The following is a 27,548-nucleotide window of genomic DNA, read 5'->3' as shown; positions in this document are numbered from 1 at the left end:
CAGATCCAAAAGTACCATTCCGCCCGGTCTTCCAATTATTATCCCCATTTATATATATTCCATGTGATAGTAATATAATAATAACACAATAACAACTTTCCTATCTCTCTGCGAGTGACAGGTAATCACTCGACTTCTACCAGGATCCTATAGCATAACAATCTACATGATCCTGTTATACTGGTAAGACCCATAAGATAAGGATAAATATATGCAAGTGGGTTTCATTCAACTCCTTTAAACTTAATGCACAAGCATAACATAAAGTGCCAAAAAATAGGGGTTATGCACCGGGGCTTGCCTAGGCAAGATGTAACCAAGGATTAGCATTCCATTATGGCGACACGATCACCAAGGTACCATCTTTTCTGCTACTCCAGATGACTCTGGAAGCCATCGTTGTTCCTATTATACATGTGGATGCAATGCATAAACGTAATTAACCAACGGCAACCGCAACTCTTAAATACGAAAATACGTTGATGCCTCTCAAGCTAATGAGCTAGCTCTAATGACTAGCGTACTAGGCTACGTACCACGTTGTCGAGTAAGGCATGGTTTCCCGGAAAATGTTCTAGTTTTAAAGTCCCAGGGTGTTTTGTCATTTTATCAATTAAACATATATATATATATATATATATATATATTTGAACTGGAACTCATTTAGCTACCTTAGCAAACTGAGTATTATGGAGCTACAAAAATTACAGTGAGCACCTAATAATGTTAGGAATTTACTATAAAAGTTTCAGAGCCAACACTTTCACCAATTTATCACAAAAATTCCTATAAGTTTATATTTTAACAATATTAAGCACCAAAAATTAATTAGATCACTCTTCAAAATACTTATGAAGCTATGTGAACCAATTATACTAGTAGATAGATCATGATTTTAGGAACCTAACAAATAAGTTTCACAATTTTTGGTTAACTACACAAATTTATATTGAATTTACAAGTTTACCTTAAAACTAAATTAGAAAACGCTTTAGAAAAAGAAAAGGGCCGGTGGCCATCGATTCGGCCCAGTAGCCCCGCGCGGGCATGGCTGCGCACGCGTCGCGGTGGCCCAGTACGGCCCAAGGCCGGGGACGCCTGCACGTGTTGGCTATTTTGCAGAAAAGCCCCCAAGCTTTCAGAGATTAATGTGAATGCTATGTGCACTATTTCTACCGACGGTGGTTTTGCGATCAAGCCCTCGGACGTTTTCATCCTCACCACGGAGAGGTCCCTAGAATCCCCACGCTCACCGGCGTGGAGGCCAACGGCATAAGGCAGCTACCGGGCAACCTAGGCTTGTTACGATGGGCGTAAGGGGCCGACCACCATCTACGGCTAAACGTGTAACGTTGGGTGGCGGTTAGGGACTCAAGGACACACTAACATGAGCTGCAGCGGTGAGCGGCTACCCGTGGTGGCAGCAAGGCTGTTCCAATGAGCTAGGGCCCTAACAAAGGGGTGGAGATGGCGGGGAAGTATCAGAAACTCACCGTTGACCGTGCTGCGGTGACGGTTGAACCTAGGGATTGCTGAGGTGGTCTAGCCACATGCGCCTACGCCGTGTGGTGGCACTCTGAGCACCGCACCAATGTGTCACCGCACCCACAATGGAAACCTGGACCAACCTGATGCAACCACCAGCTAGAGGGGATCAAGATGAGTCTAGAAACAAGACCAATTGAGTCTTTTCCCCACAGGTTGGGACTTACCCCCAACCCACTGGCCACAGCGGCGCTCGTGGTCAGCGGCGAGCAAAACCTGAAATTGGCTGCAGACGGACCACTGTTGGACCCGACGAGAACGGAGTGCCTAGCTAACTTCCTCTGCTTCTCACTGACATGAGGAATTGGGCTGGGAAGCTTTGAGTTGATGATTAGGAAGGGGAAAGGAGAGCGGCGCACTGCCACCACCATGTTGCAAGGAGCGACCCCGGCTGAGGTGACCCGGCCAAGACCCGACAAGGCATGGCAGCACGAGGACACAACTGCATGAGCGAGGGCAAGGGTCGTGTTGTTTATTGCTTGGGTGGAGCCTTTAGGGGGTGCCTGTGTTGCCATGTGCATGCGGCAGCGCGACCTCATGACGTGGAAAGTCACGCCACGGCACCGAGGGCAGAGCTGGGTAGGTGGGTTGAGTGGTGGAGGGCGAGCGCTACAATGACCAAAATGACAAGAAGACAAGGTGTAGCCCTGCATGTGTGCTCAGACAGTGCCATGGTCGGCGGCATCCTGCGCATGGTGGAGAGCGGTTGTGGCCACGCCTGGCCCAGCAGGCAGCCGTCGGCCACATGGCTGGCCAGCGGGACAGTGGTCATAGCCACAGGGTAGGCCAACCAATGCATGGTGTAGCGCATGGTAGCAGCGGTAGGCAGCAGTGCTAGTAGCCCATGATGGTGTGACATCAGACACGGTGACCGCGTCCCCGGGCCCAAACAGCCGAACCACGTGCTTGCATGATTTTTGGAGCGCGCCAAACTTCAAACCTAGCTTGGTGGAGGTTCAACCAAAGTTACCAACCTAGGGTTGATACTAACACCTAGCTGGCAAAGCAAACCACGCTCCTAGAGGGCGACCAGAGAGGGAAATGGAAGGATGCCAACATGAGATTGTCGCGTTGAACGCCCATTGATGACCTGAAGCCCAAAACAAAACCGACAGCGCGTTCTAACAAAGTTAGGGCAATTTTTGTGATGCCACAACAACCCCAACTCATCCATAGGCTGCACCCTGCTAAAGCACTCACCTAGAGGCAACCAACAAAACAAAACCATGGAGCTAGTGCTTAAGTATTTTAGTTAAAACATAAACGCCAAGATGACATTGTCTTCTTCCTTTTAGTCTTAGAAGGTCCAGAGCTCGGATTCAAAGTTTGAGCTCCCAAAACTCTGGTTAACACTATTCACTTCCCAAATCTAAAGTTGCACTCTTAACTACACTATTTGCTCATCCTTTTACATAAGCACTATACATACATTATATATTGTTTTTGTTTACCAAAATTGCTTTCCATTTCATGTGTGTTTTAACTTGTTAAAATTCGAAAAGTCATTTTGCTAAATCCCCCAAGGCCTTAACCGATGTGCTAAGCAAGTTTGTAACACCAAAGGTGTTACACGGAGCCACCAAAGGCAAAGGAAAAGAAGAAAGAAATGATAATCATCGAAGCACCTCTTGTCATGTGCGAATGTGGTGTTAAAGCCAACTATGGCCTAGTCCCTTCTGAGCTTGGAATAGGCCATTGGTGTGGCCTTATGGTTGACTATGATAAGGTTCGTTACTCTTGTGGAAAACATGAAATCATATTTTTTATCTTTTGCAAAGACTTATATGATCTAATTTTTTGTTTCAACAGAGCACTAGGAAATGCAAGTGGGAATCTTATGATGGTCAAGGTAAGTTCTTGGATGAACCAAACGGGAGGCAAGTAATTGCACGAAAGAGGGGAGATGGACCTCAGTACATCGACCTCTTCGTTAAATAGCGGAAGAAGGACATGCGTGAGTTTGCTAGACAGCGTGGTTTTCGTAACCCGATTGGTGTTAGACTTGACAAATGGGGGTTGGAGACACGAAGGGCATTAGAGGAGGAGAGGGCAAGGAAGGAGGCAAGGGAGGAGACAATAGTACAGATGTAGGCCTTGAATGACCATGTTGTCGCTACTTATCAATCATCGTTGTCAGTGCCGCTGGGTTGGCGATGACAGACACAAGCAACGGTAGCAAGCTTCGCATGCTTCAGGAGGGGCATGTACCGCATGTCATAGATGGAGGTAGCGGACTATGTGTCATTGGCCTCAAGATGCTCAACACCTGCATAAGAAGTAGAATACACAATAAGTATTACATTTGTTGAATTAACAGAAATGGATGCAATTGAATTTTACCTCTCCTTGCTCTATCAACCAAACCCAGTGCTTCTCATCGAACCATGGATCAAGTAGGGGGAACTAGGCCAGCCTGTATTTTAATAAGGGACAAAGCATTAGTGTTGATGACAAAAATTATGAAAGATTGGTAGGAGAACAAGTAACAAAAGTTAAATAACAACACTTTATCAACTTCTAAACAAAGCATTAGTAACCACTACAAAAAACAAGTACACCAATAGATACCTATGAGAAAAACCAAGTATAGCAAAAGGTGACAAAAAATTAATAAGAAGACAAGCAATAACACTCTAATAACTACTAAGCAAACAAACACATTGGATACCTGTTCTCTAAGTACTTTAGGACATTTCCTTCTATTGTGGCCCAACTTATGGCACTTTAAGCAACGACTACGTTGGGTGTCCTCTACAAAATGTATACTGACCTTACTCACGGTTGATCTTCCTTTGGCGGCTCGGTCCATGTCCATCTTGAACCGCTTCCGCCTCCTAGGTCCTCTACTATTCCAAAGCAACCCAAGATCAACCACATACTTTGGGCCATCATACAAGGGCCATTGGTCTTCGTCTAGAAAAGGCTCAAACCAAGGATTCCAAGTGCTCATAAGGTTTCTCAATGAGAACTCAGTAGCCAGATAGGGAGGGAGCTCAGCATCAACATGTCTAATCTGACAAGCCGTAATCATGTGGGAGGCCTATGGTATATGGTTAGTTTCCCACATGAACATTTGTTCTCATTGATTATTACTTTATGCTTTGCAGCACCACGGTCTTCACCTCCTTTGTTAGTTCCACCGCTTTCTAGAATCGCATATGCGTTGTTCAAAGGAATGAAACATGCTCCCTTCTATGTTTTAGACTTCTTGTTTGACAAAGAGAGTTGTTGAGATACCAACAGTGGCCAAGGTTTGCTCGCTATCCATAGAGATCTCGCATGTTTTTTCCTCACAACAAACCAAGCATTCAACTTGTGGAACGTGAATAAGGCAATAGCAGTCACGGGAGGACCTCGGTAGCCTCTGAGAAGACTATTGAACATCTCTACCATGTTACTAGTCATGAAGCCCCATCTCCAACCTCTGGTGTCGTATGTAAGGGTACACTTCTCCTTTGATAGCATCAAGCTAGTGAGGAACTATCTTCCACTAGCATTTGTGGCTAGCTTCACGGCGTCTAGCTTCTCATTGAATAACTTAACCTCAAGTTCCCTGCACACCTCCTCAAATAACTTGAAGTTATCCTTTGTGCCATCATGTCTTATGAGATTCTGAGCAAGGTGTCTCTTGCACCACTGGTGATGTATTTGGCCATAACCAGGAATGTCTTCTTGTACAGCATTTAGAATGTCAGCATGTCTGTCGAATATCATGCCTGAAAGGTCCTTGTTTGGTTTTAGTAATTAAGTGACAACCTTAGATGGACTAATATGTGTTTGAGTGAGATACACAGGTGACTAGTCCATAGGTACTTGTGTGAGCAACTCATGCCATGATGGTGAAGATGGCTTAGATTTGTTGCAATGCTCACACATGTGATAAAGGAGCTCATTGCATATGAGACATGACATGGAGTCATGTGATCAAGGTGGAGAAGATCAAGACAAGCGTGGCTCGATGGACCGGTTGCAAGTGTGAAGGGCAAGTTGAGTGATGACTTAGCACCGATGGACCAAGGCAACAATGAAGAGCAAGTGAAGTCAAGATCGATGAACCAATACGGTCACATGATGATATGAAGTGGATCATATCATTTGATGATTGGTTGGTGCATGTGTTGCATCAACAATGGAGGAGATGGAATGGAAAGCGCAAGGCAAAGGTAATTTAATAGGGCATTTCATTTCACCGATCAAAGGTTGTGTAGTGAAGTGCATGACCGGGTTTAGGATAGATGGCCATACTATCAAGATGGGCAAACTTGTTTGCATATTGGTCATCTAGTGCCACTTGAGTGATCTAACTTTGCATACATGTTTGGATCGAGTAGCATGGTGAATTGAGTGCTAATCCTTTAGAAAAATGTTTGTGAAAAGCTAACACACGTGCACAAGGTGGTGATCACTTGGTGATGTTAGCACATTTATAAAGGTGAAGAAGTTGGTGAAGAAAAGGAGGCAAAATCAGGCTCGGAGTGGTGCCCTAGGGGCACTGCCACCCCCTATCCCATGCACCACCACTCCTGTGGTGGTGCCTGTCTGGCCAAGGCCGAGAGTAGCATGTTGGGGGCTGGCACCGCCGTGCCTTGTCTGGTGGCACCGCCACCCCTAGGGCGGTGCCCACTTGGACTTGGCAGAGCGCAGCTAGAGTCGAGGTGGTCACCGGATGTGACGGTGTACACCGCCATGGCATGGACGGTGCACTGTCGAGTGTTGTCCAGTGCCACCGTCGTGTTTTCCCCGAGGCTGGCATTTTTGGTGTTGAGCAAAGGGGGTTACCTCCATGGGCACTGCCTCCCTATATCCGATGCACTGCCCTATTAATCTAGAGAGGGAGGAAAATGGGCACGAGCACCATCAGGGGCACCGCCACCACTGGGCGGTGCACCACCCCTACCTGTCCAGTGCCAGGTGTACAATGGCTAGTTGAAATATCCATTAGAATTCGACCGTTGGGGGCACCGCCACCCCATGTTCGGTGACTGCACTGCCATGTCTAGTGCCCTTGCAGAAAGTGTAGTTTTGCTCTAACGGCTCTATTTGGCTTAGGGGCTATAAATAGAGGTGGAGCTCAGGGATTTGGCTGGTTGAGCAACCTTGGGACTGAGTGTCCATGCTTGGGGAGTGCTTGGGAGCCCTCTAACTCACTTGTGCTTGATAGTGATCATCTGATTGAGTGAGTGAGCGATTCTAGTGTGATTGCATCATGAGGTTGCATCGAGTGGCACAAGGTGGTTGAGTTGCAAGCCAGTGGTGCTTGTTACTCTTGAAGGTTGCCACCTCCTAGATGGCTTGGTGGCTTGTGACTCCGTTGAAGCATGTGAGAAGATTGTGTGGTGCTCCAGAGGAGGATTTGTGAGGGGGATTGTGCTCACCCCATGGGGATCGTGAAGAGCAACTCTAGTTGAGCATATCATTGAGCTACCCTCACTTTCAGGGTAGGTTCTTGCGGTGCCCGACGTGCGGGCTTGGCGGCTCATGCCAATTAGCCACCGAACCACCAAGTGAGCGGTCGACACAACATGAACGTAGCTTGGTGGCAACCAAGTGAACCTTGGGAGAAAATTACCCTGTCAACATTGTCTTCATCTTCTTGGTGGTTTGCTTTCCGCGAAACACAAGCTTGTATTACTTTCATTTACATTGTGCTTGTGTAGTTGCTCTTCTGACTAGTTTAGCTTTAGTAGCTTGCTAGTTGCCTTCTTGCTTGTGTAGCATAGAAGTAGCTCCCTTCCATGGCTAATTTGGTTTTAGTAACCTTGTTAGTCACATTGCTTAGTTTGTGTAGCTAAGTATTTTGTGCTCTATAATTTGTCTTGTGTAGCCTTGTTACTGAGCTTTGCTAGTGAGCTTAGGAGCTTTGTGATTTTGCTTACAAGATTGTGTAGGAGCTCTCCTGGTTGCCAAAGTACTAGTGCAAGGTTTGTGTGACCTTGCTATAGAATTTATTAGGTGAGCTCTAGATATCCCGACACCCTTGTTGCCTAATTAGGATCTTTATAAAGTGCTTGTGAACTTAGATAGAGGGGTGTAGTCTTGGCTGGACCGATAGTTTTTAATTCCGCATTTGTTTAGGTTAGTCGGCGCGTTTGTTTTTAGAAAGGACTATTCACCCCCCGCCCCTCTTGTCCGTCATCTCAACCCTACACGTAGTATCAGAGCTAGGTCGCTCATTTGTGGTCTTCACTGACCCGAGAGGATGGCGACTTATGGGCTAGATGTTGAGTGTCCACATATTTTTTATGGCACACACTTTACACAGTGGAAAAATTGGATGACTTGTAATTTTAAGTTTATTTGCCCCCAAATGTGGTGGATCATAGATGTGGGCTTTTCTCATGCGATTGATAGAAAGAATGCAACTCAAGCGTAAAAGAAATGCCTACATCTCGATTGCCAAGAGACTAACATTTTCTATCAATCTATGAAAGATAACATATTTGGTGAAATCATGGATATGGAATTCACCCATGAGATTTGGATTTATCTCAATGGAAAATATGGAATGGTCTCCAATGATGATGATTGTAACACCCTCGGTGTTATGCCCTAAACAAATTACCAAACCATGTCATGAGCATCATGTTTATGTGAGAATGCATGTGATGGAATGCGTGGATAAAAATTTTATAACTTAAGATGATCAATAAAAATATTAAATGAGAAGCTATGCCATAACTCATGTATATCAAGTAGGGTTTAAAACCAATTTTTATTGAACAAAAATGCTATAGAACATATATGTGGCACTTAAATAAAGTTTAGAATACGAACTTTGTAGATGACAATGAAATCCTTGCTGTACAAAAATAACATTGCTAGCTAATATTTTTAATAGCCTAGAAATGCAATTTGGAATCAAGTTCAGCTCAAAAATTTAGAATATTTTCAAGTATGTTGATAGCAAGACAATGTCATGTTTGGAAATTTATTTTGTAAAATCGAGTTAAGAAGTGGTGTCATCTTTTAGCTTGAGTTGGTAGACTGATAAGCCCTCTTGAACATGGTGAAGGTGGTTTGGTCCCTAGAGCAACCGTTTAGTTTTTATAGACGCTTTAAAATTCATGCACGACATGTTCTCGAGCTGGTTGGCCGGAGTGGGCGCGGTCACCATGTCTCGGGGGCACGAGGTCGCCATGCTGGCTCAGCCCACGCGTGGCTGGATGAGGCCGCCTCTGGCTTGGCCATGGGCTGGCTACGGCTGGCACTACGGGCCGCTGCGCTGTCGTGGGATGCTACTACCACCGTGATGCCGTGCTGTGCTGCTGCTGCTCGCTTTGCCACCGTGCGCACGTGGGATGTCTCGGCTGCCTCGCGCTGTCACCTTGCCTTAATGGTATTGCGGCCGCGCAAGCCGCTCCCCCACCTGCCTCTCAGCGTGCGCACGTGGTCTGGCCGCATTGTCGCGTAGCGAGTGCATAGACGCTGCCTCAAGTCCGATCGCCGCTAGCCGCCACGGTGAGGCCGAGCTGAGCCCACCTGCCGTGCCCCGTCTCTCTCTCCCTTTGCTGCCGTCGTCGAGCCATGCCATCAAATTAGCTATCCAGCAATCACCTCCATTCAATTCAGCACATCCACGACTTCATCATCAAGTCCTCTCACTGCTCGACCCCACCCAGCCTCGAAGCATGCACGGCCAAGCTCCAATTTGGAGCTTTCCCCACCACCATGCCGATAAGGCCATGCTCAGCCATGGCCGAGGATAGCCCTCCCTCAGTCCACCCTGAGCCAATTACTATGCACCGCTAGCTTTGACTCCATCCCCACTTTGCCCTAAGTGCCTTAGTCAAACCTCTATCGCCTCACCGACATTGCTGATGTGACTGTGCCACCACGGTGCGCCGCTGCACGGCTTGGCCACATGTGGTCAGCCCTCCACCATCGTCCTCCTCTCCATCCATAACCTCGACCAGTCCACGGTAGCCTCCTGATGCTCGTGCACTAACCAATTAGGTCTGTAGCTTCCCTAGCTCATCGAAACCGTGGCACCACCATCATGGATGGCCATGCACCGCTGCAGCCTTCCCCAGCAAGTCATGTCACCCCACACCGCCGCTTAGCGTAGCCGCTTGGGTCAGAGATGGTGACCGACCAGTTAGGTGGGTCGGTGCAGGTCCTAGGTGGCCGGCACGGCCACGTTGTGTCACCGCCACCATGCGCTAAGTCGCCGGAGGTGTGTGCAGGGGAATTCCAGGAAAGTCAGTGGGTTAAGTGAGAAGATTTGAGAGAGGGGGAAATAGTATTAGGGCTTAGGTGTGATTCAAAAGAAAATCGGGGACTCTTTTGCAAAAATGCCAGTGCGCGCAGGTCGGTGCTCGCGTGAGCCGCATCTGCAGGCCCCTATGTTTGCGCGCGCGCTACGTCTCATGGGCCGCGCCTTGTGGGCCGCGCGGAGGATTCGCTTTTCTTTTTCCTAGGAAATTAGTAATGGTTTTCTAAATTAATTTCTGAGCTGATCTTTGGTAATTAATATAAAATCGTGTAGGTGTCCAAAAATTGTGAAATAAATTTTGTTAGGTTCCTAAAATTGTAATCTATCTATTGGTATAATTAGTTTATACATATTTATGTTGATACCAGGAGCTATTAAATTTTTTTAAGAATGCTTCATATTATTAAATTAATCATTGTAGGAATTTTGTGGTAAATTGGTGATAGCTTTAGTCCTAGAATTTTATAGTAGCTTCATTGTATTATTATTTGCTCACTGTAATTCTTGTAGCCTTAGAATAGACTAAACATTAGGGTAGTTAAATTCTCTTTGTTTTAATATACATTAAATCATTAGTAGAAATAAAGATATACCCTTAAATTACAAAACTGAGTGTTTATTAGTTGAACCCAACACTTTGCTTGATGAAGATGATAGTTAGCTTAGTATCTTAGTCATTAGAGCTAGCTTAGTAGCTTCATATGCGCATTCTTATTTTAAGAGTTGTTGTTGCCTAAATGCTAAGTTGTTGCATCATCATCGCATGCATGTAGAGAACGAGTTGGTGGAGATAGTGACCACCGACGATCGTGAGTTCGAGGAGATCGTTGAGGAATACGAGGAGGAGATCCTCGTGAGGGAGGAAGTCCTAGAGCCACTACTGACTGACTTAGCTGACACCACGCCTATCCAAGGCAAGCCCCGGTGCACAACCTCTATTTTCATAATTTACCGTATATATATGTGTGTGTTGTGCATTTACGTTGTAGGAATTTTATGGAAACCACATGCATATATATATCTACCCTATGAGTCCTACTAGTGTAGGTTCAAGTAGATGCTATGCTTAGGTCATCGGTAGCATGAGTAACCTGCTGTTGCTCACAATAGGTGATTATTATTACTCTCATAATAAAATGATGAAAAGAAAATGGAGATCGGGTAGGGATATGGCATGGGATATTGGTGGGTGTAACAAGTTGTGTCCCACGGCCAATGGGGCTTAACTTGGTTACACTATTTTCCCTGTCTGTGTCAATTGAGGACCGTCTGTTATTGTGGATGGTAGTCAGGTTACAAATTTATTATCCTGAGCACATACTTGCTTATGGGAGTGGAAAGGCTCGTTACTTTCTTGTCGTGGGTTCTGGCTCTTTTTGGACTGACTGATTGGAGGCAGGGAAAGGTGGAGGTCTAAGCACCATGTTGAGAATGGGTCTCGAGAGTGGGGGCTTGGAGTCCAAGTTTGGACGGGGACCTGGACCTCTCGATAGGAGTGGAATGGGTTGGTCTCATTTGTGCCTAGGGTACAAGCGAGGAGTGTGTTTTGGGGTACCCAGCTAGGATACAATGATTCATGAATCGCCATTTCTATGAGACGGTACGACTTGGCTATGGTTTAGCACCATAGTAAGAACTAGAAGATGAAAGATGGTGAAATAGTTCTGATTGCTCAACCCTTGCTTGAAAGTAGAACAGGTGCATACTAAGAATGGTTAGCTAATGAAGTAATCATGACTGCTAATAAAACATGATCTTAAGGACATACTATTAGTAATGCTTTTCGCAAACAAAAAGAAAACAACAAACCATATTGCCTATCATACCCCTTGGAGTTGGGAAACTATTTCCTCTAGTCAGGTAAGTCTTGCGAGTACATTGTGTACTCAGGGCTTATTTTACCCCTGTTGCAGGTGCAGCTTGAGGAGTAGATCTTGTGTGGAGGATTCCTCTGGTGGGCACAAACAGATCCTTGTATTGTTTTCGCTAGATGTTCATTTTAATTCCGCTATTTAATTATCGTACTCTGAACTCTAGTATTATAATAAATAATATCCAAGAACTCTTTGTTGTATGAAATGGACTAAGTATTGTAAACTCATACTCATTATTGGATCCTATATGTAAATTGTGGATAGTTTTGAGTTCTCCCGTGGGGTGTTCTCGACAGAATGGTCTGATGTAACTCACTTTCGGGGTGCTTAGTGTCTAGTGGAAGACGAGCGCCTCTAAAAGTGTCCTAATTCGGGCGGTTCTGCCACAATGATGAGCCCAAGAAGGAAACACATGAGGATGCTGAGCATAACCACAATTCGGTGATCGTGGAAGATTGCTCTACCTCATGGTCAAGTGATGATAATGATAGATCAACTACAAGTTCACTTAACAAGATTGATGGTGATGCCTCAAGTGACGCACATGATGATCCTACCCCATGCACACTTGATGGTGATGATGGTTCATGCTCGGGCCATGATTGTGATGCTACTACAAGCCCATCCACTACACCACATTGCTTCATATCACAAGGTGATACCAAGGTATCAAATGCTAATGTGGTTGATCATGTTGATTCATATGATAAGCTTGTTAGTAGACTTGCTAGCATGACCATGTCTTTAGAAAATGAGAAAGCTAAAACATTGAAATTGGAAAATGAAAACTCATTTCTAAAGAACTCATGTGAAGAACATAAGCACTTACTTGATGTTCTTAAATCTTCACATGGTGAGCTAAAATTAACTCATGAGACACTACTTGCATCTCATGAAGAATTATTAGAACAACATGCTTATCTCATTAAATTATTTACAAAGAAAATTAAAAAGAATCAGAGCTCATCACATGAGTCAAGTGATCAATTGCAACATGTGACTAACTCTTATGATGTAGGGAAGAAGCATGTATCCACCTCTTGTGATGATTTATTAGATATGCCATGTTCTTCACATATAGATGCTTGTTCAACTTCTATGTCTTGTGAGACTAACATTTTGAAGGAGAGCAATGAGCTCAAAAGATAAATGAAGAAATTGAGCAACAAGTTAGAGAGGTGCTACAACGCCAAAATCACCTTTGAGCACATGTTGAACAACAAAAGAAGCAATGGTGACAAGAGTGGCATTGGCTTCAACAAGAGCAAGGGAAAGAAAGTAAAGAATCTACCTCATGTCATGTGCTTCAAATGCCATGAGATGGGTAACCTTGCCAAATCTTGCCCAACCAAGAAGCCAAAGATAAGGCCACAAGATGAAAAGAAGAAGCCCCAAGTTCATATCAAGATCAACCATGAAGATGGTGGTGACTTGATGATGAAGAAGAAGAAAACAAGAAGGGGTGGAAGAGCAAGGCATCCAAAGCTTATTCAAGATGCCAAGATGATGAGCAAGAATCAAGAAGAGAAGAAAATCTATGCTCACATCAAGTGTTTCAAGTGTGAAGATATGGGATACTTTGCCTTGAAGTGTCCTACCAAGCTTGATAAGAAGGCTCAAGCAACTTATGAGAGGCAAGGCAACGAGAAGCAACACATGAGCAAGGAAGAAAAGGCTCAATCAAAGAGAGTTTGCTACTCATGCCAGAAAAGGAGACACATGGCACATTTATGTCCCCTAGATAACACTCCTAAACCTATTTCAATTGATGATGATTCTATGCTTAGGAAGAATGGAAATGGTACATCATTGGTTGCAATTGTAAAACATCCCACTATTCATACTAAGGCTATGCCTAAGTATGTTGCACCTAACTTGAGAGGACCCAAACTTGTTTGGGTACTATCAAAAAGTGGATGAATGTTTATAGGTACCATGGCATTAGAGGATTGATTTGATGGGTTTTTTAATGTTCATCATGTATTGAATCAAGTTATGAAGTTTAGTGCACATCCAAACCCAATGCCAAGTAAAAATTGAGTGAAGTCCAAGTGCAACAACATACAAGTGCTATAATTCAAGTTATGGTGATTTATTGGAAATATTCAATGGCTTGCATATTTGAGTTGAAGCTTGCTAGTGGATGATCATGAGCTATAAAGGTATATGTCTAATTGATCCATTCCATTTGGGTGCATATAAGTTGATTGAATTGGGTAAATATGCAAATGTTGCATGCTATTAGATGATTGAATGGATTAAATGATTAGTAATCAAGTTTGGATTGATTTGAGTTAGATAAGTTCATAAGATGACAATTAGTAAGTGGATTAAATGGATATATGTCTTTTGAAATTATTCAAATAAGTTAGTTTTTAAGTTTGATTCACATTTGTTGAAGAATAGCTCAAGTACTGAAACATGTTCTAAATTGAAAATCTGAGCTAGCTGTGATCAAGTCTGAGTTTGAGTGAACAAATCTATTTGGATTGGCTTGAAATTTGGTATGCATGCTCTAGAATTATGTTATTAGATGCTGTACAAATTTCATGAGAATTGGATAAGAGATGCTTCGGTTTTGGAGTAGATCTTGTCAGCTATACTGCAGCAGTTTTGAGCATGTAGCAGTGGTAGAAGAATTGAAACCTGGTAGCAATCTAGAAGTCAAATGAATCCCAAATTTTTACAGATGCTATATGACTTAGTAAACCACATCTCCACCAAATTTTGTGGTATTTGGATCTATACATTGGGAGATATAGATTTTTCTTTGAAGGGTACAGAATGTGCCAGAAAAGTGATAATTATTGGATTGATCAAGAGTCACTTTGATTGAAAGGTCCTCAAGTTGGAATCATGTTTATAAGTATTTGAGGTACCTAAGTTTAGTTTTCAGATGATCTAGAAGTATGACAAGCAAAGAGTACAAGGCCATTTGATTGTGGAGTGTACTTGGCACACATTTGCTACTCAAATTGAAGATCAAGACCAAGCTTAAGATGAAGATGAAGTTTAAGTTCTAGAGATTATTGGAGATCTTTTGGTAGAAAGAAAAAGACTTAAACAAGTAGAAAGAAAAGGACTTAAATAAGGAATCAAGGTTACTCATCAAGTTAAGTTCATCACTTGGATCAATCAATCAAATTATTTCAAGTGAGTATCAAGAATGGCTCTTTAGAGAGAGGTCACTTCTCCCTAGTGTAGGGGCTTGCCGCCTACGTGTAGATAAACCAAGTGTGGTACTTGGAAGGCTAACATGAAAGTGGTGATCCGAGGGACATTTGAGATGCTTAGTTGAAGCAATCAAAAGGGTTGATCAAGAAAAGCAAGCAACACCCAAAGGAGAGCTAGTCATGGCAATTCAAGTGATATTCCAAATAGTGCTCTCATGCAAGCGTTGATCAAGAAAAGAAGTAAGCCAACCACAACAAGAAAGTGCACTTGATTATTAGTGGTTCTCAAATCATATGGGTGAAGAATGGACTCCATCTATGATGATTGGTCTTCACCAAACTTATAATTGGACTTTATATTGCTATTAGAGAAATGTATTGGAATCTAATGACTATCCACTACTCCAAGATAGCAAAAGTATCATTGTAATGTGCATGATCATTTCATCCCTTACTAGTATGCGGTTAGTGCATATAGTATATGCTTATAGGATCATTCATGACAAATGAAACTTTTAAAATTCATAGCCTACCACTATTGCTTGAATGATTAAATGATCTAGTGGTTAGTGTATGAGTTTGTTCATAAGCTAGTAAACCCAAGTACTTGAGTTAATTTGGATTGCTAACAAGTTACAAGTACAACATTGGGAAGATAACCCTTGCAAGAGGTGTGAAGAAGCTTGTCATTGGTTCAAACCAGACTTGGAAGCTTAGGCAAATCAATTTAGTTCAAGTCAACTTAGAAGCTCATGATAGCAACAAGAGTACAAGCACAAGACAACAATACAAATGGATATCTAGTTTGGTTATTTCAAGTGGTATCTAGACTCAATTAATTTATCAAAAAGTATTCACAAGTGGTGTCTAGATCAACATACAAGAGATATCCTACAAGTGGTACTCATGAAGATAGCAAAAGTTCAAGAAATAATCAAAATTGACAAATCCAACAAGTGGTTCCATGATAGTAAATTCTTTCACATGGTATCACATTTCTACACGTGGTATCAATCATACAAGACGGTGGTTCCACAAGTGATCCTCAACTTTAAGAGATCATCAATGAAGAGTGCATCCCTCACATACAAGAGCTCAAGTTTAGCAAATGGATGACCCATGCAATGACTTAGGGGGAGGTGTCCCACCAATTGGTATCAAGGTCAAAGATCATAAGTGTGATATCTCAAGAGCTATCCAAATGGTGTCATTCCAACATATAAAGTAATGCAAGATTCAAGCCTCAACCATCTACCCCAATGCAAGCCTTTGCATCAATGAGAAGCATACCTTTTATGAAAATTGATGACAAAGAGGGAGAGATTGTACAAAGATATGAAAGCTTTGGGAGAGATTGAGATAAAGAAGTAGAAGTTGGACATGGACATGGACATGGACAAAGAGGGAGCAACATTGAAGAATGTGAGAGGATCCAAATTCTTGGACAAGAGAAGCACACAAGTAGGGGGAGCAAGCTCATGAACTTTGATTGGTTGCATTTAATATGTGCATATTCATGTGCTTGCATTGCATTGCATAAGTTTTTAAATTTGATATGCATGCTTGTGTGGTGTATGCTAGTTATAGAACTTCAATGATGATATGATAGCTAACATGCATAGGATGGTAGCTAGACACTTGGTATGTTTCTCAAGTATTACTAGTACCTTGCTTCAAATGTTGATCTCATGGGGTATCTAGTGTTTTGTTTCCAAGTGGAATCTAGCCAACCATGGTGCTAAGGGTGAACTTAAAGGTGCAACTCCGATTGTTATCACGCTTTAAAGGTTAATTCTTTACACCTTAGCATCATTTGGTAGTAATTACTCTCCCACAATTCAAATCTATGCATATGTGCAAGCTTAGAACCAAACACTATAGCACATATGTAGGGGGAGCTAATGCTACCAATTTGGGTTTGTGGTACTTGTCCAAAATTATTTACACATGGTAAAATTGCTTGGGCAAGCAACATGAATCCAAAAGAGTTTAATTTCCATATCTTTGTAAGTTGTTATCAATTACCAAAAAGGGGAAGATTGAAAGGTCCTTTTTGGTTTTGGTAATTGAGTGACAACCTTAGGTAGACTAATATGTGTTTGAGTGAGATACACAGGTGATTAGTCCATAGGTACTAATATGGCTTGGATTTGTTGCAAGGCTCACACATGTGATGAAGGAGCTCATTGTATATGAGACATGACATGAAGTCATGTGATCAAGGTGGAGAAGATCAAGACAAGACTTGGCTCGATGGACCGGTTGCAAGTGTGAAGGGAAAGTGGGGTGATGACTTGGCGCCAATGGACCAAGGCAACGGTGAAGAGGAAGTGAAGTCAAGATCGATGAAATAATATGGTCACGTGATGATATGAAGTGGATCATATCATTTGGTGATTGATTGGTGCATGTGTTGCATCAACAATGGAGGAGATGGAATGGAATACGCAAGGCAAAGGTATTTTTATAGGGCATTTCATTTCACCGGTCAAAGGTTGTGTAGAGAAGTGCATGACTGGGTTTAGGATAGATGGTCGTACTATCAAGAGGGGCAAACTTGTTTGCATATCCGTCATCTAGTGCCACTTGACGATCTAACTTTGCATACGTGTTTGCTTCGAGTGGTGTGGTGAATTGAGTGCTAATCCTTTGGAAAAAAAATGTTTGTGAAAAGCTAACACACGTGCACAAGGTGATGATCACTTGGTGGTGTTAGCACATTTGCAAAGGTGAAGAAGTTGGTGAAGAAAATGAGGCGAAACCGGGCTCGGAGTGGTGCCCTTGGGGCACCGCCACCCCCTGTCAAGTGCACCACCACCCCTATGGTGGTGCCTAACTGGCTGAGGACGAGAGCAGCTTGTTGGGGGCTGGCACCACCGTGCCTTGTCCGGTGGCATGCCACCCCTAGGACAGTGCCTACTGGACTTGGCAGAGTGCAGCTGGAGTCGGTGTGGTCATCGGATGTGAGGGTGTACATCACCATGGCATGGATGGTGCACCACCGGGTGCTGTCTAGTGCCACCGCCGTGTTTTTCCTTAGGCTAGCGCTTTTAGTGTTGAGATAAGGGGGTCACCGCCATGGGCACCGCAGCCCTATGTTCGGTGCACCGCCCTATTAGTCCAGAGAGGAAGGAAAACGGGCACGAGCATTGTCGGGGGCACCGCCACCCCTAGGTGGTGCACCGCCCCTGCCTGTCCAGTGCCAGGTGTACAATGGCTAGTTGAAATAGCCATTGGAATTCGACCGTTGGGGGCACCGCCAACAAATGTCCAATAACTGCACCGCCGTGTCTAGTGCCCTCGCAGAAAGTGCAGCTTTGCTCTAACGGCTCTATTTGGCTTGGGGCTATAAATAGAGGTAGAGATCGGGCATTTGGCTAGTTGAGCACCCTTGGGACTGAGTGTCCATGCTTGGGGAGTGCTTGGGAGCCCTCTAACTCACTTGTGCTTGATAGTGATCATCCGATCAAGTGAGTGAGCGACTCTTGTGCGATTGCATCATGAGGTTGCATCGAGTGGCACTAGGTGGTTGAGTTGCAAGCTGGTGGTGCTTGTTACTTTTGGAGGTTGTCACCTCCTAGATGGCTTGGTGGCTTGTGACTTTGTTGAAGCACGTGAGAAGATTGTACGGTGCTCCGGAGGAGGATTTATGAGGGAGATTGTGCTCACCCCACGGGGATGAAGAGCAACTCTAGTTGAGTGTGTCATTGAGCTACCCTTACTTTTGGGGTAGGTTCATACGGTGCCCGACGTGTGGGCTTGGCGGCTCATGCCAATTAGCTGCCGAACCACCAAGTGAGCGGTCGACACAATGGGGACGTAGCTTGGTGGCAATCAAGTGAACCTCAGGAGAAAATCACTGTGTCAACATTGTCTTCATCATCTTCTCGATGGTTTGCTTTCCACGAAACACAAGCTTGTATTACTTTCATTTACATTGTGCTTGTGTAGTTGCTCTTGTGACTAGTTTAGCCTTAGTAGCTTGCTAGTTGCCTTCTTGCTTGTGTAGCATAGAAGTAGCTCCCTTGCGTGGCTAATTTGGTTTTAGTAACCTTGTTAGTCACATTGCTTAGTTTGTGTAGCTAAGTATTTTGTGCTCTATAATTTGGCTTGCGTAGCCTTATTATTGAGCTTTGCTAGTGAGCTTAGGAGCTTTGTGCTTTTGCTTACTAGATTGTGTAGGAGCTCTCCCAGTTGCCAAAGTACTAGTGCATAGGTTTGTGTGACCTTGCTCTAGAATTGATTAGGTGAGCTCTAGCTAGCCTGGCACCCTTGTTGCCTAATTAGGATCTTTATAAGGTGCTTGTAAACTTAGATAGAGGGGTGTAGTCTTGCCTAGACCGATAGTTTTTAATTCCGTATTTGTTTTGGTTAGCCGACATGTTTGTTTTTAGAAAGGACTCATCTCGACCCTACAACGCCTTGGCCCAATAACCACTTGTCTTGCTAGTCTGAGGAACCAACACTAGCTATCAGTGTCCTCCTTCCGAACAATCACAAAGGATAATGGGACAAGTTGGTCTTCTGAATCAGTTCCAATACATATAAGCATTGTGCCTTCAAATTTTCCTATAAGAAACATGCCATCAATTGAGACGATGGGCCTGCAATGCTTGAATGCTTCGATGCTCTGCCCAAAAGCCCAGAATGTCCTACCAAAAACCTACATGTCATTCCTCGTTTCACCCTCCTTAGGCAAATACTCATAGTGCATCCTGAGATTTACAGCTTTCATTGTGTTCAACATTACAAGCAGGTGCTCATATGCTTGTTCCAAATCTCCAAAGATAAGTTCTAGTGCACACTGCTTTGCCCTCCATGTTTTTCCATACTTGACATAGTAATTGTAACGTTGGAAGATGATCTCAACCAATGCAGACACCGTAATGGTTGGCAAATGCTTCACCACGACACATAATTGCCTTGCGATGAACCTAGAATTGAGCTACAAATGGTTCTCTTCTGCCTCAGCCATGGTGCAAACATGTGGTTGCTTCACTGAAGTAATCTTCCATGTCACTGCCTTCATTTTCCTAGCGCATACTCTCCACTCACAATTTTGTTCTTCACAAGCAACAGTGTACCTAGAGTCCTTGCACGAATTGATGACCCTATATGGATGGTTGTGCACAATGGAGTACTCTTGCAACCATGATTTCAAGTGATCCATGGTAGCAAACAAAAGTCCCTTTCTTATGATGTTGCAACCACTGACATCAGGTACTGATGTACTATTGTATCACTAGGTCCTCCATCAGCTATTGCCCTGTGAACATGGCTAAGGTCCTCAAAATTAGAAACTAGTGGATCCCTCCCAGGCAACACCCTCCTTAGTATCTCTATTTCCCTATCATTAAGATGACGAATAGGTCGATCATCGTTAGAGTCTTCAGCTAATTCCTCTAAAAAGGTTTCATCATCTCCAGCTACCTCCATATCAAATTGGTCCGTAGCCCTAGCATTACCAAAGTCATCTTCACCACTAAGATCAGCTTCATCACTAAGATAATCATCAATTAAGTCATCTCAACAAGTGTCGTCCAAAGCTTATTCTCTCTCACCAACTCCATAAGACTCATCATCATCATCACTATCATTATTGTCATCACCATCGGCTCCCGCGTTGTCGTGATCATCTCTGACGCCATCAAAACAACCTTCATCTCCCTCGGCCGATCCAAACCCTTCAATACCGCCATAGGTTGGTTGTGTGAGAACTATTTCTTCTTCTAGTGAACGATCATTCTCTATGCGAGCGTTGAATGATGGGTGTGCTTCAATGTTCTCAATTGCTATGCCATACTCCTTAGTTACCACCAAATCCAAAGATCGCACTTCGGAGGCCAACACAACTGTCTTGTAATCATTCTATTCAAACTCGCTTGTAATTTTGAGCAACCTCTTGATGTGTGGACCCTTACACGACCCAACATCTATGAACCCTTCAAACTAAACATGCACGTCTCCTTTGGACCAACCTATCCTTACTTTCACTCGGTCCACTAACTGGGTCAAAGAGGGTGACTTAGAAAATATCAACACATCCTCAAACATGTCCTCAAATTCCAAACTATCATCTCTTGTCTTAACAACACGTCCTCCGTGATGCAACCTTACTAATTTATCCATCTTTGGATACATACCAAGTCACATATCAAGTCACACAACAAATGTAGTTCAAATTATTACTGAATCATACATACCAAGTCACATATCAAAAAAGTTCTAACTATCTCTGCCAAAATTCTATAATAAAAAAATGCAAACAACAAAGAATACCAAGGAAAACTAATTCACTTCTAACACCGAAGACACTGCTAACAACAAACCCTAACACACTGTTAACAATAACACACTGATAACCAACAGTGTACTATCAACCCTAATGCCAAATGACCAAACGTACTAAAATTAACTGAAACTAGACAAATCAAACCTAAATACCATACCACAAATAGGTAACCAAATCAAACTAACCCATAGATTTCACAAATACATGTACAAACCTACCATACCACCATACACAAGATTAAACAAGTAAAGAGACAATGCACCAAAAACTAGCCAGCCAAAATGGAGGAGGGCAAGGACCATTACCTCGGGGAAGCGTCCAAAGCCAAGATCCGGGAAAAACTAGTGCGGCATTTGGAGTTAGGGTTTGTGGGGGCTGATGGGAGAGAGAGAGAGAGAGAGAGAGAGAGAGAGAGAGAGAGAGAGAGAGGCGTCAACAGCGGACAAAATGAGAAGGGGAGGAAGAAGGGAGCCGCGACGCTCCTTTAGTGGCCAGAGCTCGATGCTGAGTCGGGCCGCGCCGAGCTATGGGCCTCGGCCTTAACTAAGCCCATGCCGAGCTTTGTGAGCCCATTGCCATGTCTAGGGCTCGGCGTCGAGTCGGTCCACGCTGAGGGTACAAGGGTCGGTGTTAACTATCCCTACGCCGAGCAATGTGGGCCAAGTTGCCATGGCGGATACTGCGCCCAGCGTCTTCAATGACGTGGCGGCATCATGGCGTCAACTGACATAGCGCCGAGGCTCTAACCTCGGCGTCATGTCCTAATGCGCCAAGTGTTTGGTCTATTTTTAGAAAATGTTTCGCTGAAGGGTTATTTGTAAAAAATGTTTTAAAAAAGGACAAAAATACGGTGATGTTTAAATCTAGGGAGTAAAGTTTAGGGATGTCACATCGGATGTTACATCAGGGTGTCCCATGGAAGTGTTCGAATAGTAATAATAAAACAAATTACAGAAGTTATCAGTAATCTGCGAGATGAATTTATTAAGCCTAATTAATCCATCATTAGCACATGTTTACTGTATCACCACATTATCAAATCATGGACTAACTAGACTTAAAAATTCGTCTTGCTAATTAGCCGCAATCTATACAATTAATTATTATTTTAATCTATATTTAATATTTCATGCATGTGTCAAACTTTTAATGTTATAGGGAGTAAATTTTAGGACAAGGACGTAAAACAAGGCCTACAAACATTTCACGAACAGCGCAGAGCGCATGCACCAGGCACCAGCCTGCTCCAGCGCTCCAGCACCAGCAGTCCGCGCGGAGGCAAGCGCACGCCTGGCCTAATCCTACTCGGACTATCGGATGATCGATTGGTCGATGCATACGCTGATGCGCGCATTGAATTCCCCTGCCAACTACCCCGCTGTGTCATCTGCGACACCACGAACGCCTTGTTTAATTTCTCCCCTAAAATTTAGATCATATCTTATCAAATGTTTAATATATGTACGAAGTATTAAATATAGACTAAAAATAACTAATTATGTAGTTTATAATTAATTTACCAGATGAATATTTTAAACCTAATTAATTTATGATTTGATAATGTTGTGCTATAATAACATATATGTTAATAACAGATTAATTAGGTTTAATAAATTTATCTCGTGAATTACTCATGGATTCTATAATTTATTTTTTTATTAATATCAAACACCCGTATAACGCTCGACGTGATATCCCACGACTTTAGACTGTCTCTAACAATGAGAACCTAAACACAACACCTATTCTCTGGTTTGGGTCCTACACGGTAAAAAGTATCCACACCCAAAATTTAGTTTCTCCAACAGACAATCCAAATCACTATACACCGGTGGCCCCCTCCCCCTCCGCCTCCTTCCTCTCTCTACCTCTCTCGGTCTCTCCCCTTGCCCTCTCTCTCTCTCTCTTCCTTGCTCCTCGCCGGCTGCAGATCCCACGCCTCCCTGCATGCACCGCCGCCCGCCCGCCAAGTGCCGAGCCACTCCCTCCCTCCCCGCCGAGCAGAGGCCCCGCCGGCGAGCTCTTGACCCGCGGCCGGCGAGATCCAGGCGTGCGCGGCGGTGGCCCTCGGATCCAAGCGACAGTGGCTCCCCAAGCTTGCGCGTGGCGGCGGCTCCTCGCCGCTGCTTCTGCGGGCGCACAGCACCGTGCACGCCCGTGCTGCCTCCATCCTCGACGGCCCCGCAGCCCGCGCGCGCCACCACTGGGCCGTCGAGCTCGCGCCGGAGTCCATCGAGCTGGCCCACTTCCACACCATGCTGCTATTCGACGCCGCCAACAACGGATGCGCCTACGAGGAGGTCGTCGCCGAGTGCGAGCGCGGCCTCAGCATCGAGGTCCCCTCCGACCCTTCACCCCACTCCCTCAGGCTGTCCGGCCCACTGCACAGTGTTTTACGTTGTCGGAAGAGACGCCGCTTTTTTTTTTTTGCCTTGTAAGGTCCAGTTTAGTTTGCAAAAAAATTTGCAAAACTTTTCACATTCCCCGTCACATCGAATCTTTGGACGCATGCATGAAGCATTAAATATAAATAAAAAATAAAACTAATTACACAGTTTAGACGAAATCCACGAGACGAATCTTTTAAGCCTAATTAGACTATGATCGGACACTATTTGCCAAATAACAACGAAAACGCTACAGTAGCCATTTTGCAAAAATTTTTGCATCTAAACAAGGCCTAAGGTCCAGTTTAGTTTGCAAAAAATTTTGCAAAATTTTTCACATTCCCCGTCACATCGAATCTTTGGACGCATGCATGAAGCATTAAATATAAATAAAAAATAAAAGTAATTACACAGTTTAGACAAAATCCACGAGACGAATCTTTTAAGCCTAATTAGACTATGATTAGACACTATTTGTCAAATAACAACGAAAATACTACCGTGCCTATTTTGCCAAAAAAATTTGGAACTAAACTGGGCCTAAGTCGCCTGCTACGTAAAATGCCGCGTTTTTGGAACGTAAAACGCTGTGCAGCACGTATTTTACGTTTGGGTCGTCCTCTTACTGCTGTGTTGGAGACAGTCTAATTACATCTGCGTTTTACGACGCTCGCCTTCAATTCTCCGTGGCGCCAGTCTGGTAGCTTCTGCTCCCGCTATTTATACCCCCACGCGGCCTGCTCAGCTCACTCCGTTCCAAGCACTGAAGCTCACCACCACTCCACAGTCACAGCAGCAGGAGCAGCAGAGGAGGAGGCGGCTCAGAGCAAGCGAGCGCCGAGCAGGGGCTGCTATGGAGGCGCGGAGGACGGGGAGAGCTCTCCTCGCGAGCTTCGTGCTCGCCGCGTTGGCCGCGCAGGCCTTCGTGGCCGTGGTCGAGTCCCGGGCCAGCCCCGCGGAGAAGGCGAGCCAAGGTATACATCTTCTTGAGCTGTGTCCACTCTAGATGCTGTCTATAAGTACAACTAGCAATGCCGATGAGGGTGGCGAGCTTGCATTGACCTTTGTGGTTGCATCGACGCATGCATGCAGGCGACGACGTGAAGAAGCCGGACTGCGTGCCGGGGATGGACCCGCGCTCGTTCCCGGGGATCGGCGGCGGCAGCATCACGCCCGTGACGCCGTCGCACGGAGGCTCCACCGGGACGACGCCGTCCCACGGCGGCGGTGGCGGGTACGTGCCAACGCCGTCGCACGGCGGGACGACGCTGCCTTCCCCGTCGCCGTCCCACGGCGGCTTCGGCTCCTCTCCGACGTCGCCCTCCACAGGCGGCGGCGGCTACGGCGGATCCCCGTCCCACGGCGGCGGCTCCGGGTCCTCTCCGACGGCCCCGTCCACCGGCGGTGGCGGCTACGGTGGCGGCTCCCCGTCCCACGGCGGCGGCGCGTACGGTGGGTCTCCGTCCACCCCCGGCGGCGGTGGCGCCTACGGAGGCGGGTCCCCCTCGCCTGCCCATGGTGGCGGTGGCGCCTACGGAGGCGTCTCCCCCTCGCACGGCGGCATCGGGACCTCCTCACCGACGCCGTTCGTCCCCATGGACCCCCACAGCTTCGGCTCCCTCCCGGGCTCGTGCGAGTAAGCCACTGCTCAATCATGACGCGTCGCCATCGCCATGCATGCAGACGATATGCAGTCACACTGACCAAATTTTGTTCTTGTCTACTCTCCATGCATCATCGTCCACCAGCTACTGGAGGTCGCACCCGATGGAGATCTGGTTGGCGATCGGCGGCCGGTTCCCGAGCACGTCGCCGTCGACGATGGGCCATTTCTTGGGCGCGGCGGGCAGCGTGGGCGGGTCGGACGTGAGCATCCAGGACGCGCTGGCCAACACGCGGTCCGACGGCACGGGCGCGCTGCTGCGCGAGGGCGCCGCCGCGCTGCTCAACTCCATGACCCGCGCCGGCTTCCCCTACACGACGGACCAGGTCCGCGACGCGTTCGTCTCCGCTGCCGCGGGCGGGTCCGACGGCGCCGCCGCGGCGCAGGCGGCCGCCTTCAGGAAGGCCAACGAGGGGAAGGCGTAGTAGAGGTGGTGCGTACCATACGTGCATGTGGCAACGTGCATGCCAGATGATCGAGCGTGCGTACGTGCATGGTTAGCTCTTACCTGGAGTGCTCAGGTCCATTTGCTGCTGTTGGTTTTATGGTTACGTACGTTGGTTGTGTGTGCGTGTGTTTTATCGGTGAACACTAGTCCAAGACCTTAGCTCATTGTGGTGTAGTTGCTCGCTCCTGCAATTTTTTGTTGTCTTTTTTTTCGTTTGGATGGATCGGTTCTCGATGAATGAATGAAGCAAACTGCAATGTACTAGTCTTCTACGGAGTAGCTGTTTTTAGATTTCGATCCTGATCCTGATGCAGGCAAGGCAACAATTGCAACCAGAGGCGGAGCTGCCCATGCGGCACGGTGGGGCAGCCGCCCCACCTACCGCCGGAGTAGCACCACTACTAGCCCCTACGTCTTCCTTCCGGCCAGGCAGCGGAGCGGCGCGAATGGCGTCTTCCGCGACGGCGTCTTCCGCGACGGCCGACGAGCGACGATAGCTGCAGCCAGCCGCCCAGCCACAATGAAAATGGACCAATAAGCTCAGCCTGGCAACCGGCCAAGTGAAAGTGTGTCCCCAACCTTAAATCCCTAATTCCCGATCGGCAATCGTCCTGGCTCGGCAGCTCCTCCATTCGCGCTGCTCCGCTCGGCGCTCGCTCACGCAGTCACGCCACGCCGCTCAACGCTTGGCCGCTCGCTGCAGCCGCCTAGCGCCCGCCCGCCCCGGCTGACCGGCCCTGAGCCCCGAGGTGCGCCACGCCGCCGCTCCCGGCCTCCCGCTCGGCACCGAGGAGGCTGCTCTGATGGAGGAGGAGCTCCAAGAGGATTTGGTCGTTGAGCAGACGACAGGCGCAGGCCACGGGCATGGCCGTGGCCAGGGAGAAGCTGAAGGAGAGCGAGAGGGAGGAGCAGGCCGAGGTCGAGGCCGAGGAGTGTTACACCATCGGTGTTACATCCTAAATCATTTGCTAAAACATGTCATGAGCATCATACTTGTGTGTTAATGCATGTGGTGAAGTGTGTAGATCAATTTCTGTAACTCAAAATGATCAATAAAAATACTACACGAAAGTTGGTTCACTGGTTCATGCATATCAAGTAGGGTTTAAAACCAATTTTTATTAAGCAAAAATACTACAGAACATGTGTGTGATACTTAAATAAAGTTGAAAGTGCAAACTTTGTAGATGACAATGAAATACTTGCTGTTAAAAAAGAATATTGCAAATTAATATTTTTAGTAGCTTAGAAATGCAATATGAAATTAAGATTAGTTCAAACGCTTAGAAAATTTCTAAGTCCGTGGACAGCTAGATGCTGCTATGTTTAGCAATTTATTTGAAGAGATTTGGTTAAGGAATGGTATAGTGCTATAATTCGATTTAGTAGTTTCATATGCCATCTTGAGTGTAGTGAAGTCGATTTATGTTTAGGAGCAACGGTTTGATCGTGATCAGTGCTTTAAAATTTGTGCACGTCGTAGCTTTGTGTTGTCTAGCACCGTGCACGTGGTCACCATGCGTGGCCGAGCCGCATCGCCGCACGGTTGTGCCGTGCGCGCGCACATGGCCGCGCACCGGCTGGCCGTGGCCTTGACGCGGCTTGGCCGCTCTGGCCGCACCGCTAGGCCACCGGTCCGCTCTATGCTCGACCGCCCCTGCCACCGTGGTTGTTGCGGGTGTTGCTGCTACCTCCGCGCTCGCGCCATGACGACGACGCTGCCACCACCGTCACATCACCATGCTACGCGCCTACAGCTACGCTGCACCGCTGGCCCGCCTTGACGATGCGCGCGCGTGGCCATGTCGCCGTCGCCTTGCCATTAATGGCACTGTGGCGCGCGGGCCATGCCGGTCACGAGCGTGCGTGTCTGTCGGCTAGTGCCTGGCCACGGGCTGCGCTGGTAGCGCCAACCGTGTCCCGCCAAGGCATGCCCTTGCTGAGTTGCTGGCGG

General features: G+C 45.9%; 1 protein-coding gene across 1 annotated transcript; it reads left to right on the top strand.

Annotated features, from left to right (window-relative positions):
* The first annotated feature begins 24,250 nt into the window (after positions 1-24,250).
* Positions 24,251-25,783, top strand: LOC136529616 (protodermal factor 1-like). The gene is made up of 3 exons (XM_066522692.1): positions 24,251-24,457; positions 24,576-25,119; positions 25,232-25,783. Exons 1-3 carry the CDS (start codon positions 24,337-24,339, stop codon positions 25,569-25,571), a joined length of 1,005 nt encoding a protein of 334 aa, XP_066378789.1. The 5' UTR covers positions 24,251-24,336; the 3' UTR covers positions 25,572-25,783.
* The last annotated feature ends 1,765 nt before the right edge of the window (positions 25,784-27,548 follow it).

This window comes from Miscanthus floridulus, chromosome 19 (assembly GCF_019320115.1).
Source record: "Miscanthus floridulus cultivar M001 chromosome 19, ASM1932011v1, whole genome shotgun sequence".
Lineage (NCBI taxonomy): Eukaryota > Viridiplantae > Streptophyta > Magnoliopsida > Poales > Poaceae > Miscanthus > Miscanthus floridulus.
This window is presented reverse-complemented; position numbering and strand designations above follow the sequence as displayed.